A 16,784-nucleotide genomic window follows, 5' to 3' on the forward strand; every position below is an offset into this window, starting at 1 on the left:
TTGTGCTCTGTTTATTGATACAGTAGCAACAATGGAACTCCTGTTTGTGTAAATACAACTCGTTCTGTCACTATAGAGCAGGATGATGCACTGAGGCAGAACAGACAATTTATACAACTTACTAATATCATTATTCAAAATGATGTCTTACATGCAAATTGTTAAGACCATGCCTACCTGTTTTGCATACAAGGGGTCAGAAAACCATTAAAATCTGACGGACGACTCATAACCACCCTGTGGACATTTGTTCAAATCAGCAAAAGACATGGTTTCGATCATTTCAGTTACCTGGATTATATTATTCTACATTGTGGGTGAGTCTAGAAAACATATTTTCTACTTTTGAATTCTCACAAAAAAAAAACATAATGAACTGAAAAGACATTGCTATTAAAATGTGAGCCGTATATTATACATTGTTATCTTCTTCCTACAGTGACGGAGGGTCAAATCACAATGACTCAGACTCCAGACATTGTCTCAGTGTCTCCTGGACAAGATGTCAATCTCCAGTGCAGTGCAAGTCAGGACATTGGCTGGGGCTTATCCTGGTACCAGCTCCAGCCTGGGCACAGTCCCAAACTGCTGATTAAAGCTGGGAATGAGAGATTCGATGGGGTTCCAACTCGTTTCAGTGGCAGCAGATCTGGAACTGTCTTCACCTTCAAAATCACTGGAGTCCAGGCTGAAGATGGAGGAGATTACTATTGCCTTGGTTATAAAAGCAATCAGTTCACACAGAGATGAAAGTCTGTACAAAAACCTCCTTTAGGTTTACAGGAGCTGCTTGAACGCATCAACAGAAACCACAGGGGACTGAGGCTTAGAACAGCTGTACAGCTGGTACAGTTAGATTTGATGGGTTTCAGTGGTAGCGGATCTGGAACTGTCTTTACATTCAACATCACGGAAGTCTAAGATGTACATGTATGACTCTGTCTGCAGAATAACAGCTTCCCTCTCACACCGTGATACATAGAGTAGCAAAATCCTTCCCTCTTGTTTGTTGTGCATGTTTGAGTCAGCATGCAGTTGTGAGTCTATAGGAAAATGTTGGAAGAAATCACAACAGACATGGAAGTTCAAACAGCAATTTAAAACAGTGAGAAGTAAGGTCATTACTTTTTGTTTTGCATGCTCTGTGGAGTACATTATGTTTTTGTATTTTACAAAATGTTATTTTCAAGAAAAAATCATTCTGGCACTGGTTTATGGTAAAGGAGACAGTGGCTAACCTAATCACCACACCGGTTCCTGACTGAATGGTCTAATTAGTGCCTTGAGGCGTCCTTCATTAATAAGGGTCTAGAGAAGGAGAAAAGCAATCTCCTTTTGAAAACTGAGAAAAGACCCAGCAATGGGGTAAAATGTCAACAAGTCTCTCAACTATCTGTGGGTTCTAGTCTTGGCTTATTCCCCTGCATATATTTCCAACACCAAGGGAGCAAAGCTCTTGTTAAAGAGAAGCCAGGGAAGACTGAGTGTGTAAAACAGCTCTGCAGATAGGCCAATACCTGTCCCTCTGTCCCTCCTCCACAGAGACATGAAGCTTGAACAGATCCTATGTGATTCCGTTGGGTGAATTTTTACTCCTTACTATATTTTTTTCTCTTTTATTACTTAAGAGTTCCAAAAGGTTTACTTTCTTCCTTTTTGTCCAGTTATGTTTTAAATGTAGGACATTTTATTCCACTTTTTCCTTTGGTAGTGTGTTTTCTTCACTTTTTTCTTTTCTCTTAAAGAGAAAGTTTGCTGTTCTCTTTTATCTATTTGCCTTCGTCTTCTCTTGGCTTCTCACTTCCTGTTGTCTCCTCCTTTTTGTCCTTTTTATCTTTCAGATAGAAAGCAAAAGAGAGAAAACAACAAAACAACAGAAAGATGAAGGAGTGGAAGAATCTAGTCTCTGTACAAGGGTTGCCTTGGAGCTCGACCATCTGTGTCCTAACCCTCTATAACGTCCCTTCAGGTTTCCACACTGCTGTGGAGATCCATGCGGTGGACATCCAATACAACTGGTGTAGTTTTCAACTGAAATCCGTTACTCAAAAGTAGGTTGACCCCAGAGGCTTTTATGGTGGCTAGCAGCTTGCCAAAGTAGCTTTGTTATGACTTAAAGCGTGTTACAGGTAATGGGGACTCCCTTCCTCCGCCACCACCTTGTAGCCCCTCTTGGATGAAGCGACGGCAACCATAGTACGCTAGTACTCTCACCACACATCAGCTATCAGTGGGGAGGAGAGCAGAGGGATGAAGCCAATTCATAGACAGGGATTATTAGGAGCTATGATTGGTAAAGGCCAGGGTGAAATTTTGCCAGGGCACCCGGGGTAACACCCCTGCTCTTTTAAAGAAACGCCCTGGAGTTTTTACTGACCATGGAGTGTCTTTTTTACAGTAGAGTGTCCCTTTCACTATACTGGGACACTAGGACCCACGCAGACCACAGGGTGAGTGCCCCCTACTGGTACAGGTACCAATAATACCTCTTCCAGAAGCAACCTTAGTTTTGCCGGCTCATACCTGCTTAGTTTTAGTGAGCTGCAGGGTGATATACAGTAGTTGTTGGATAGTGAGTCCTATCAGGCTAATGACTACTATCAGAATCCAGGATATCTTTTCAACACGACTGCCATGCCTAACTTACAATTGCACTAACTGTGGGAGCAAGCTGCTCCTAGAAACTGTGACATGACTACACATGTCACATGACTTGTCACTGGCCATGCTACTTGAGCATTGGAGGACTGCTTCAGTCATCTTTGACTGAAATGACACAGAATTCAAACCCACAACATTTATTTTAACAGCGAGACAGACTAATGTATCAAAAAATAAAACATCCTTGACAAGACCAATAAGTTTCACAATTCATAGTTAATCAGGCATTGCAACATAAACACACATCGGTGCATTAACACAAACACAAACCAGATCACACAAAACGAGAAAATTAGACTTACAGTACACATATCTGGGAGTATTTTGCAGGATAGAATGTTGAATCACAATCATCTTTAGTATTAAACAAAGAGTGAAAATTCAAACAAAGCCAGAAATAGACAGCAAAGAGGTACCTCCCCGTCAGAGCCTCATACTACTCAACTGAAATCTGTTATGTCAAAATTGCTGTGTCTCGGGGAATGAAAGCACAACAAATACCTCCACTTCCAGGACAGCAAAAACTGCAAGAAAATATCTCCCTCTGTTGTTCTCTATGGATGCTTCTATGGCCTGCCTCCTTATTTAACAAGTCCAATGGTAGCTGTTGTCACAGATGCTTGTTTATTTCCTCATAGTCAGTGAGGAGATGCCACAGTGGACCAGGAAGTTTGTTTGGCACAGTGACAGCAGTATACATTGTTTTTCCTAGGTGCCCATGGATTAACACAGTCAGGGCTTGATGACTCTGGGCTGTGGACCAGGGCTAGAAATAAGAAACACAGAGAGACAGTGGAAGAACACAAAGAATCAGAGGAAGAGAAAACCATAGATACATATTTGTCAATCATCAAATAATACTAGTACTCTGAGTCATCATGCAATCTGGATACAGTAATAAGCACAGGCCTATCTGGATGTAAAACAAAAGGCAAAAGAGGAAAACAAACCAAACCCTGATACAGCTTCTATCCCGCTCTGTGGAATTCCACAGGCAGAAAAGGGATCAGCTGACTGGCCATGTGCTTAACTGGGACATTCTTCAGGAGTAGTATCTCTCAGTATATCAGCAGTCAGGTGTAGAGGGGGTTGTGTCTAGGTTCAGGGAGGTAGAGTGTGTTAGTGGTATCCTGAATTGTAATGAGTTTAGATAGCCACTATCTGTTAACATCAGCAGCCAGACAGCAGTCCTAACTAGTATTAGGCTTGAAAAGTTAGAGACCATGAATACTTGCAATGATTTTGTTAGGCATGGGATTTAGTAAAGATAGATGGATCCAGAGAAAATTCACTATTTTCTCTAATGTGAACTGCATTCCTGAATTAGTTTGAATTCTCTGTAGTCTTTATAGTGTACTAGATGAGTAGTGTTTCTAGTTGTTAACTCGGTGCCATTGGTTAAGACATGCCATTTCTTTCACATGAAAATTGCACTTTTGCTGGCTTTTGCCTTAGAATGTGGTAATAGCTTCCACACCCTTTCAGTGCATTATATTCAGCTGCATTCTCTGGAGAGGGATCTTGTGTACACCCTCATTTGGAGTTTATTCTGGAAGTCATTCCCGTTTCATTATGCGTTGGAGTTGTTGAGGTTCCATTTTTGCTCCTTTATCAGGACCAGTATCTGAACATGATTTTGCAGACAGTCAATCTGTAATGGTTCTAGGGGTTAGCCAAGTCCCGAAGACCAATACTTTTCCCATTGAATTTTAGAAGAGGTTCTCACCGGCTACAAGACGGGATGGTAGTTTAGTCCACAGTAGTAATAGCCATGTTATGTGCCCTATTTCAGACTGCCTCCTTGTCTGCCATCTGTCCTGAATCTGCTGGGCAACTGTGCTTTGATGTAGCTGGTCTCTCAAGTTACATTCTGGGCATCTGTCAAAGAGACAGTATAGCATTCCATACCTGGTGCCTAGGCACTCAGGTTCTGATTCGCCACACATCTCGTGGCATTTTTTGTTAATTTTACTTGAGAGGGAACTGTAGCCATAAGGCCCTTCAGGTTACCTCTTCACCAATATTCTTATGCAGGGGAGACAGAGAGACATTCTATGGCATTTTCCCTTGTCTATCTGTGACGCTGGTATACTGTATATACTCAATACTACCTATCTATAAGTGAGGCATCCCATAGGCTTGTGGTTGCTTATTCCTACTAGGAAACCAGGGTCACATGGGTCAACTTACATTCTATACCTCACCTTATATATGAAAAACAAATTTCAATAAAACACAAAAGAGGATTTCTGAACCTGATAGCAGCTGATGACACAGGTTGGCACAGTGGCACAGTAATCTTCTGAACCTTTCAAGTACAGTACTTTCCTAGCACTGATGGTGGATTTCATCCAGCTGATTCTTGAAAGAAAGCAGGGTATTGGCTTAGACAGCATGGCTGGGAAGCTTGTTCCACATTGCCACAGCCTCTTGAAAAAAGATTTAAAAAAGGGAAATAATTATTTGAAGAATTAAAGGAACAAGTAATAGGTTTATTCCATGCCGAAAAAAAGAAGAAAGAGAACACAACGTTTCGGCCGTGGAGCCTTCTTCAGGTGTCACCTGAAGAAGGCTCCACGGCCGAAACGTTGTGTTCTCTTTCTTCTTTTTTTCAGCATGGAATAAACCTATTACTTGTTCCTTTGCAGCCTACGCATGCTGACGCAGCTACCCATTTGAAGAATTAATATGAAAATGTTGTTTAGTTGTATATATTTAAGTAGAATAATAGAATCATGCGTTTATTGCACTCTTTTGTAAAGGGGAATTAAAACAATACTTATCTCAAGTTCAAGTTTATTGTCATTATACTCATACACAGATATATGGTATAGCGAAATGCTATTTAGCTAGCTCTCAGACGGTAAACTGTACAAAAAACAATACAATTGCATAAGAAAAGAAAGACAGAGAAAACAGGCAATGTGCAAAACAACAACAGGCAATGTGCAAAACAACAACAGTTAATGTGCAAAACAACATCAGTTGTGCAAAATCATACATCAACAGAATGAAATAAAGGATGGACAATTATGGGGAATTAACTTCTTGACATGTGAGATAGAGGCATTTCAATGTGTGCTTGAGTTTTGATAAAGAGAGAAGGCACTGCGAGGGTTCAGATCATAGGTGAGAAAGGCTGGGAGTTTAATAGTTTGATAGTGCGGGGGTAAAAACTGTCTGGTAGTCCGGGCCCGAATGCTCCGGTATCATTTTCCAGATAGTACAGGGTCAAACAGTCTGTAGCTGGGGTGTGTGGGGTCTTTGATGATGCTTAGAGCTTTCCTCAAGCACCGTCTGTCATAAATGTCCTGGATGGATGGGAGAGCTACCCCAGTGATTGACTGGGCAGTTTTCATTTGCTGATGTTTAGGGTTAGGTTGTTGTTAGGTTGTTGTCTTCACACCACATTGTAAAGAGATTGACGTCCTCCCTGTAGGCCCTCTCATCATTGTCTGTGATAAAACCTATAACTGTGGTGTCACCGGCAAACTTAATGATAGAGTTGGTGTTATGTTTGGCCTTACAGTTGTGGGTATAGAGCAATGGACTAAGCACACACACCCCTGGGGGACCCCAGTGTTCAGAGTTAGTGTGCCAGAGGTGTGGTTTCCAAGCCTGACAGCCTGAGGCTTATTATCTGAAAAAATCAGGAAAAACAGTCCTGAAATGTAATAACAAAACATATTAATTATGATTGTCAGATTTTTTGCAGCATTTTCTCCAATGGCCTTCAGCAGACGGACAGCTAGACTTAATGGGAGCTGATAAAATGCAGCTGGAGTGCAGGTGAGGTGTGTTCAGCCAGACCCCAGACCCAGTAGGTATCCTGGCTTTTTTCAAGAACTAGCTAGCTGAGAGTCCTAGTTCAATCAGCCACTGAAACACCAAATGAGCTAGATGAGCTGAATGGATTACTCTCACATTTATTCTGATGTTTTTATTTTCAATCTGCCCTTAACATGACATCAGGACTCTGATGTGACAAGTCAAACACTGGGTGAGTGAAAGGCTTTTAAAGGATAACTATCAAGTTAATGCAAAACCATCAGTACAGCACAAGGCAGCTGAGGCAGTACATAGAGAGCTGAGCAGTATTTCAGTTCAGGGCGCTGAGAGGAGGCAGGTGCGATAGTGACTTTCTGACTGTGTGGTTTCTCCCCATACTGCTGACATAATACTAATTGTCACTCTGTGATTCTACTCCTTTCCAGTGATTGTTTCTCTTTTGCTGTTTTGTGATTGCCACTCTGCCTTCATTCTGCAGATTTTATCCAACGTAAAATGAAATGAAATTAATTTAATTTAAAGTTTAGAATTTAATTTCCATTTAATTTGAAACAAATTAAAATTTAATTCAGTTTCCATACGTTTTGTGAGCAGCACTGTTGAGGCACTTGTCTGTAAAAGACTGTTAACACGTAATGCTGGTAATTTATGTTTTAATTTTTTTTTTTGTTAAAAACAAGCCTTACATTTCTGGATAAGGAACCTGATCGGGAATACTTTGCTTTCTGAAGATGGATGGACTCTGGAGGATTTGTAGGAGTAAAGAACAGAAGATGCTATTTGTGGCGCTTGATACTGGGGGCTAGATAGATGTTTGCCAATGTTTATTATTTTAGTAAAGCGTTTCGATTCAGTTTCTAATCAGAAAGCAAAGAAAAAAAATGAAAATATTTGTGAATCAGAAAGAAAATGCGAGAGAAAAACTTGTCCAGCGGATTGAACAGATACTGCAGCTTCGTGCGGGTTTTTGTACAGCCTGTTTATGAGAGTCAAACACTGTGGTGGACTTTCGGGGGCGGGACGAGACTGAGCGTGGGCAGTAAGTCGAACACAGCGTCGCCGCTTCTCGCACCGAGTTACTTTCACGGGCACAACCCTTTCATTTCCAGAAGTGTTAGATGATTTCCAGAAGTGTTAGATAATAGATGCAGAGGATGTCGAGTTTTAGTGGAGAGTTTATCTTTATGAATTAAAAAAGAATCCGGGAACTTTTAGTCTCTTGTAGAAACACATCATTCACATCCATCGTACCCTGAAAAGTGCTGAGGTGCTAGTAAGTTCAGAGTTTTAAAAATTAATATGACCGGGTCAGAGCCGCACCTACTGTAACTCTGAAAGGTAGCACCAGACTGAGCGTTGGAAGTAAGTAGTTCTTTCTGTCTTTTTTTTTAAAATTATACTTCATCACCTTTTCAGATAGGATTTTAGTATTTACTGTATTTTCATAGGATTTAAGGATTTTCGTAATGTGCAATGTGGACTAAAATAGTTTCTAGGCTCAAATACAGTATGTATCAACCTGCCGTGCTATATTTTGTTGTATCCCTTGCAAGCAGCCTCCAAAATTGTATCTTCTGCTCTACAAATCATCGGACAGGTGATAAGACAGTAACAGCGACACTTCTGACTTAGAACGTACCCGACTTCAGGCAGTGTATAGCTGTTACTAGCGGCTCTGGGGATGACATGAAACTGGATCTTTTTAATGCTAAATGTGTGGGGTTGTAGAAGGATTTCTCGACTCTTTACTAAACTTACGAGGCTTTGCTATTTAACGAATCCGTCATCGGGGCTGCAGTAATCTTAAAGCGTAGTGTGTATATTATATTTGCACCAGGAAGTAGTGAAGAAGGTATTAGTGAAAAGTATTACAAGAGTATGTGTATTTTCGTTAATGTTATTTCACTTTCCATGAGGTCACAACAATATAATTGTATTGCTTAATAGTTTTTAGTAAACCATTTTTACATGACAGGTAGAATGCGCAACACGTTTTCACGCCTCGTCTGGCAGAGAACAGAGAAAAGCGAAATGTTTAAACCATCATGAATGTGTTAATCGAGAAGGCGAAGCTAAGTTCTGTTTCGGCAAAAGTAGCTGGGGGTCCAGTATCTCTCCATTAACACTCCAAAGTAAGTTTTTTTTCTAGAATCTAAATTACTCTTTATATTTACAGTAATAATTGGTTAGATACTGTAGCGATTTAACCTAGAAAAACCCCGTTCTTGAATATAGTACAGTAAAAATGGATTTGGGCTGATAGGTCAGACAGCATTATAAGTGAGTTCTTTAGCCTGAGGAGGACATTGTCCACCTTGTTGCTTGGTCGCTAGTAGCTGACTGATTTTGTTTTCTTCTAGCCTAACTTTTTTCTTCTGGCCTAACTTGAATGATCTGATTGATTCTTCTTCAACCACATGGGAGGACCTCTGTGAATACATCCATTAAACCCATCATACCCTCCAGTTGAGATTGAAGATATTAAATGATCTGAACGATAAAGATGAAATTGGTTTAGTCTCTTCCGATCAGAACACAATTTTAGAGATGAGGTCTGACAAGTGTTTTGTATAATTCTACCTCTAGTCTAACTTGACTTGATTTAAGTATGAAACATATTTTTATTTCTTCATTAATTTATTTTATTTCATCAGTAATTATTTCTTTTTTTCTGAGTCCCTGAGTGTCTGGTGTGTCTTTGTGACCTGGGGTGTCTCTTCTCTGCAACCTCACTCCATGTTGCTTTTCTCCCAGGTAACACTCAGCCCTCGCTGACGGTCCTGCCCCCCTCCAGCAGGGAGCTGTCGGAGAAGAAGTCGGCCACGCTGTTGTGTCTGGCCAACCAGGGCTTCCCGTCTGACTGGAGCCTGCAGTGGACAGTGGACAGCCACTCCAGGACCAACGGGGTCACCAAGACCCCCTACCTCCTGGACAGCACTGGCCTGTACAGCTGGAGCAGCACCCTGACACTATCTGAAGCTGAGTGGTCCTCAGTGGGCACTGTGGTCTGTGAGGCCACCCACAGCTCCCAGGCTCCCGTGACAAAGGCCCTGAAGAAATCCGAGTGTCCAGAATAGCCTGGCCTGGGGGCAGCGCCTGCTTCATTCCTAGCTTAGAGCTGCAGATACTGAAGTTTTACTCTAGCTTTCCTGTGCTGTGATTTAATGGGAGGCCATCGCCCCAACGACCTGTGCCAACCTGTGCGCCAATGTGCTGTTTTTGTTAGAAACCTCTTTGACTTCACATCTTCACGTCTGTGTGTGCAAATGGCCTGTAACTGGTGTAAGTGCTGTTAGTGACCCAACAATAATAGTAATAAAGAATTTCTGAATCATGAACATTGGTGTTTGGATCATTATTCATATGTTGTTAGTCAATAATAGTTTCTCCTGTTATTAATGCCAGTAGTTAGACTTAAATGCAAATGATCTGTTTATCATGCCAGGATCACCAGCCTTCCATGTTCTGTAACATGTTGTTAAGTAGGACGACCACGCAGTGCAGATGATGCAATATAAGATGGGGAAGAAAGACAGTGGTGTGCTGTATGTGCCCTATGATCAAGTGGGCTAAAACATTCTCGCAGCCAGTTCATTCCATTGTGAATACTAATTCTCAGAGCATCTGATTAAAAATCCATTAGAAAAATATGTTTCTGCACAGGCTGCTACCAGTTAGTGCAAATCTTTTAGGTTAACAGACCAGTAATGTACCATTTATTTATTGAAGGCTTTACCAAATACAGATTTTAAAATGATTTAAAAAAGAAATCTCCTAGGGCTTTACAATATCGTTTTTTTGCAGAAATGACCACAGGTTAAACCCATCTCATGATGTGCTCTAGTCAACCAATGATGCTGAGCCTCTGCTATTTCGTGTTTTATGTTGGTTTTGTTTGAGATCTGTACAAGCTCCTGAATGAAAATGCTTCACACTATTCACAGCTGCCCTAAATAATACAACCCACCTTTCTTGGTAGAATTACAGTGAAAGGATAGTCATGCAACATATTTTTTAGGTTTAGAAAAATGGAAATATCTGGTTTAATATACAATATAAGGAACAGTTTTACAGTTTAGGGATAGTCTGTCTGCAGGAGCTTATATGCATGATTCATATACTATACTGTACATTTTGTGTGTTCTTAATCCTTGCCAATTTGCGCCTTGTACCTATTATTCTTTCAGCTGAGAACCTAGTGAAGCAAATAACTTGCTTCTGGTGAGTGTGGGAGTGCAGAATCTATTCCCTAGCTCCTTGTTAATGCTGAATTCATTGGATGGGATTTTTGGATTTGTGAACTACTAGAAACTGAAGAGTGAAGATCAACCATGATCATAATCTGTAAATGCCCACATACAAAATGAAATGTCAAGCCTTTTACAAGCAATCTTTGTCCAAAAACTACAATGTTATCTAAAGGTCACCGCATAAAGGCTGTACATCTGCTATCTTCTAACTGACCAGGCCACAGTGCGGTTAATTAGAAGGCTTTGTACTGTTTCCAGTCACTGATTACATGTTGTTATTGTTATTTAAAATGTAGTTATAGTCATCAACCCATGTTAACACCTGTGTGTGCAAAGCACCAGTGAGCTTCTAATGAAAATACACAATGTCTGTGCCTTTGAGCACACTGGCAAAGGGCACCATTCAGGGTGGCTGCAGGACTGCAAGACTGACTGGGAATACAGACAAAAACTGTGGGAATTGTTGGCAGAATCTTCTTGGACAATTTGCGTTCTTCACCTTTGCAGGGGCTGCTTGCGTTCTTCAATGTTCTTACACTTTTAGAGTTAGTCAGTTTTATTGTATTACTCCATGAAGGGAATGTTGTGGAGTTGTGAGAGTGTTAGAAAAAGAGTACGGATGGAAACTAAGTGCATGTCTAGCAGGGATTAGCAGCCAGAGCAAGATGTGACAGAAATGTTTCTTTCAAGAGACTGTCATACCAAGAGATGTAGGAGAAATTTTTCAAACCAGTCTTATTGGATCATATCTATAATCAAACCAGGAATTTCTTGTGTAACACAAATCTCCTTTAGTATTACAGCGACTCATCACCTGAGGAGAGTGATACTGTATCTTTTGTCTTAGTGACTTAAGAAGAAGTCTCTCATGAATCTAACGTGCTTGTCTATATTGGATGAGGAATTAAAGGTAAATTTCTGACACATTGTCTTGTGGGAATTGGAAAGATATCACCAGACGAATAGGAGAGACATTATCTTTGAGAACTTGCTTAACACGGCACCTGGTTCAACCAAAAAGGGATTTTGGGCCAATATCTTCTGTCCTTTTCATAATGGTGCTAGACAGTATGCAGATTTGGGGTTGGAAATGTTGGATGTCCATTTGTTCCTATTGGAACAGCAGAAATGTCAATGCCAGACTTACTCCATAAATCATGAATTATTTGTGTGCTTAAGGATTTTTAAGGAAACTTAAAATCTTAAAGGATACTACAGGCATTTTACTCAATGATCCCGAAACTCCACTCTTCACAGATCATTCATGATAGGCTGTGGGAATAACTTACCTTGCAAGAGACATGAGTTTTTTTACCAGCTCTTGGCACAACTCTGAAATCAGCTTTAATATATTTGAGGACATTGCTTGCCTCTGGATTGTTGTTTTTTTTAAAAATCTGGAGAATTATTACAGTATGTTTATTATATGGCAGACCTATCTTGGAATTCATTTTACAACCATCTTGAGGGAAAACACAAAGGTGAGTAAGTTAAGTGTGAGTAAGTCACATGTGAGCAAAGAACAATCTGTGGTCAGATATGAGTTCAATGTGTTCAAGAATTGTAGAGTGAATACGAAGCCCTACTTGCATTGTCTGTTTTTCTGCTTTATACAGTATATACAGTATATATTCCCGAGACAAAATCCCTATAATCAAGGATAATTAACTGAAGAATATAAACAAAACATACACAGTGCAGAAAGAAGAGGGAAACGGATAGAGGGAACACTCAGACACGCATAGTGTATTGTCCAACAAAGAAAATAACCTGTGTGAATGTCAGTACCTTCTGATCAATCCTGTTAGTGTTCACACTCCAGATTCAGAAAACGGACTTTCCCAAGACCGAAGCAGGGCATCAGGAATATATTGTATACCTTTATGAAAGAAGCAGATTTCACTGTCTGTCACAACCATGATTTAGAGATTTACCCTCAAATCTCTCTTTCATAATTCACATTCAAGTTCAGGCAGTTCAGTTTTAAGTTCTAGTTCAGTCTGCCTTGTTTAATTACATTTGAATTCAATGCCATTTCAAAGTTTTCTCCACCAGTTTTTAAACTCCAAATAAATTCCAGCACTACTTTTCAAAATCGTGTTCATTAAAACAAAGCTTGTTCTTCTATTCATTGTCACTATAATACATAAATCATTATTCCTTTTATAAAATGAGGAGATCATTTAATTGTTGAGCCTAAAGTTTTGAAAATTTCTCTGTAGCAGCACATAACCAGTACTTTAAAATTGTAATGTGAAGAAATAACATGTAAGATATATTTGCAGTGGTTAAAGAAAAGTACATTATTGGCCAAAGGCTGTGTTTTCTCTCTCTGGAGAAGCAGCAGGTTTTTGTACAGAGTCTCTATGGCAGTAAAACACTGTGGTACACTTTTGGGCAAGGCACCAAGGTGGTTGTTAAAAGTAAGTGACTTCTCTTCTTTCACTCAACTCAGCAGTCTTGTTTGCCTTTTATAAGTTGTTTTACTGTGATCCAGTGTCCTTGGTGCCTCCTGACCTTGGTTATTCCTAAATGTTTAGTTAAATTGCTTCAAACAGGTTCCATGGAATTTTCAACTCTAATGATCCTAAAATGTCCTTTACTGTATTTGGTAATATCTAATCTCCTGGATGTATTGAATGTAATGCAGATTCCTTGCCAGGGAAGAAGGGTTTCACACACACCTTAAACCTCTTTGTAAATCTGAATGTAGTGTTTGTGGGTGTTTTGACACTGAATTAGAGCAATACAAGAGGAAAGACTGGAACATAGAACCTTCATTCTTGAAAGAGCTATTCCAATTCATTTGAACAGCAACACACAATTAGATCCCAATTAACTTAAATGAAGTAATAAAGTATAGTAAACCAATGTATCATGGAGTAGGAGGTACAGTACACCTCATAGCTGTGTTTTCTCTCTCTGGAGAAGCAGTAGGTTTTTGTACAGTGTCACTATGGCAGTAAATCACGATTTCGGGCAAGGCACCAAGGTGGTGGTGAAAAGTAAGTGACTCTTCTCCTCTCATTCAGATCAGTAGGCTTGAAGTTTTTGGGGAAATTTATTTTATAGCAGTATGGAGTGTTTCATTTCTTTTGGTACCAGTTTGCACTGTTACTTTATCAGTATTAAAATCTTGCTTCAGCCCAGATCCTTTTGTTTAAGTTTTATTGATCATTTACTGTTACTGTACCAATGTTGATGTGCAGGCAGGGAAAAATGTTTCTGCTCCCAGTGTCAGTAACTGAAATCTGACTTATTGTTTTCCTGTTTTGTGCCAGTTCACTACAAGTAAGTCATACTTCTATCGGGCACCTCTCTTAAAAATTTCCTGTGCAAGTTACAAAACAAACTGCTGATACCAAGGCTGCTTACTGCTGCTGCTAATCTTAAAGAATAGATGTTGTCAGTTAGATTTTACATGCAGACTTCACTTTCAGAAAAGACTGGTGAAGACAGCTGTTTCTTTTTTTCTTTTAATTGGATTTGCTTACCACAGAAAAACATCCTTTTTTGGCTTTGTATCTAAAAGTTTTTTGATGAAATGCAGGCCCATTTTGATCTTCACCAGGTTATTTTGTAATACAGGTCTATAGATCTGTAGATAACATAACAGACTCTAACTAAACAGAAGACCAAGTTTTAATTAAATGGTTGATGTTACTGTTGTGGGTATTTTGCTAGAACAATATAAGATATTATTTATTAGTAGTAGTCAAAAATATATAAACATGATAATTTCATCTCTTCTGTAATACTAGTGGTAATTATATCACTAGAATACCCATCATTCCAGTCATTAATTAATCTATAAACAATTAAGTGAAGATACTGAGGGGTTTGGCACAAATGTAGTGCACTGAAAATCCAGAAAAAAATACATTGTCCAAGAATTTAAATATGGACAAACGGTCAGGTCATGTAATGGTCAAAACACAATAGAAATTATTATTTCATATACCTTGTTAACTTAATCCTCAGATTTTGTTGGCGGGTCTTCAGAAACAAACAGCTCTGCATGAAAAGGACAGTGGAAGCCAGGTTTTCTTAATGTTTCGCCTTGTTTTTCCCTCCTTGAACTCTCCTGCAGGAGACAAGTCTCAGATTTGGCCTCTTTTTAAACTGTGCATCTAACTAATGTGAGTTGCAGGACACATTGATCATCAACACTGCTTTGTCATCTATTGGGACCAAAACTCCACAGTCGCAATGTAGTAATTATTTTCTTTACGTTTCAGTCAGGAAAGAACATTTACCTGTTTTTCCTTAATGTCTAACTATGGTACTATGGTAACGGTGAATGTACTTCTACAAGTTACAAAGTATGACACGTGTTGTTGCGAAGTTAGCGAGATTTAGTCTCCTACTGGGCGCCAGTCCTTACTCTCTGCCCTGCTCTGTCTCTCCGTCTCCCAGCCGGCGCCAGCGTGAAGCCCACTGTGTCGCTGTTCCCCCCGTCCCCCAATGAGCTGTCCGCCGGCTCGGCCACGCTGCTCTGCCTGCTCAGCGGCTACTTCCCTGAGGGGGCCAGCATGGAGTGGACGGTGGACGGCTCCAAAGTGACCAGCGGGGTCCTGACCAGCGCCGAGGAGGGGAGGGACGGGAAGTTCAGCCGCAGCAGCTCCCTGAAGCTAAGCAAGGCCGAGTGGGAGGCCAAGGAGGAGTACGTGTGCACGGTGACCCACGACAACTCGCCGGCCTCCTACAGTGTCCGCAGGAGTCAGTGCGCAGGCGCCGCGGCGTGACGCACCAGACGGCCCTGTCCATCCTTCGCCTGACTGGAGCTCGGGCCCCCCCTGTGGAGCTTGAGGAGAAGAGGGGTAGAGAACCCTCTACTCAGCCCCTGTATGTCTGCAGCTCCTGTCCCTCAGCAAAATAGCTCAGCAAGCTTGTACAGAGTGTTAGTTTAATCACTAGTGTTTATCTGTTAATTGTTGCTTTTTCTAAGACATTTTTATTGTTTGCTGTACTCTAGAGGTGAAAATAAAATGCACTATGTCAAAGGCAGAATTTGGAATTGTTTCATTTCTTTTGGGTTTTGTTGATAAATGTGGTAAGGAATAATAAATTTACATCTGAGAAAGCACCGCATTTGACCAGTACAATGACAGGAAGAGGGAATCGCCACACTGAAGGCAGCAGGCAGCCTTGACCTTGAAAGACAGGGGAGGTAACTTCTCCTTCTCATGATAAAAGCGACAATACTTTGATGATTTTGTCTACCTTCATCGTAGATGTAGATTCATGTTCAAAACACTGCAAAATATGAAAAAGGCAAAATATATACTGTACGGTGTGGTATATTCAACATTACAAGTATATTATCACATAATTCAATTATTTATACAGAGATGTCAATGAGACCCTTTCAATGAAGTTATTATTCTATGTGAGCTGAGGGATTTGCTGACACAGCAAGGAGTGTCATGAGGAGTCAGTGCGCAGAAGAGGGTGAGGGGGGCACTAGTTGAAATGAGAGAGTGAAGATAAGAGGAGGCAGAGGGATGCAGAGAATGGGCACTTAATATTCTACTTTATATTGAAGGAAATGTATATTTAGACTTGCTGTAAAGATATTGATAAAATAAATAAACATTTCAAGTGCACACAGTGTCAAAGGTAGAGTGAATTCCATCATTTATTTGTAAATTGATCTGATTTTCTAGGTAACACTCAAGCTTTCTGAGAAATTACAGTTTAGAGGATCTGGGAGAAAAAAACACACAGTAGCATAAGTTTTATTGAAGAAGACCAACAGGTGCTGAGGCTTATGATACTGAAAAGAGTGCTGACAAATCACTGGGAGACACACAACCATGAGCTTAGTACCGACAAACTGGGAGACACACTACTGTGAAGTGTGTTCTGAAATGATAGGAGACACATAACTAGGATCTCTGTGTGGACACACTTTGAGACACACTACTGTGAACTGAGGACTAACTCATTAGTAGACACACTATTATGAACCAACACACAGTACTATGAAATAATTACTGACTCACTGAGTGACACACTAATGTTATCTGAGTATTGATAGACAGTGTACTAAGAAACGAGTATTTTCACATTGTTACACAAACT

General features: G+C 40.2%; 2 gene segments (V, D, J or C); both read left to right on the top strand.

Moving 5' to 3' along the window:
* The first annotated feature begins 220 nt into the window (after window positions 1-220).
* On the top strand, window positions 221-15,710 carry LOC148647987 (Ig kappa chain V region Mem5-like). The segment is given in 4 exon segments: window positions 221-317; window positions 440-737; window positions 13,089-13,123; window positions 15,117-15,710. Coding segments are annotated over 4 exon segments (711 nt in total).
* LOC148647988 (Ig lambda chain C region-like) lies at window positions 2,074-9,788 on the top strand. The segment is given in 2 exon segments: window positions 2,074-7,489; window positions 9,205-9,788. Coding segments are annotated over 2 exon segments (453 nt in total).
* Window positions 15,711-16,784: the final 1,074 nt, after the last annotated feature.

Source organism: Lepisosteus platostomus, chromosome 15 (assembly GCF_059453375.1).
Source record: "Lepisosteus platostomus isolate fLepPlt1 chromosome 15, fLepPlt1.hap1, whole genome shotgun sequence".
In the NCBI taxonomy this organism is placed as follows: domain Eukaryota; kingdom Metazoa; phylum Chordata; class Actinopteri; order Semionotiformes; family Lepisosteidae; genus Lepisosteus; species Lepisosteus platostomus.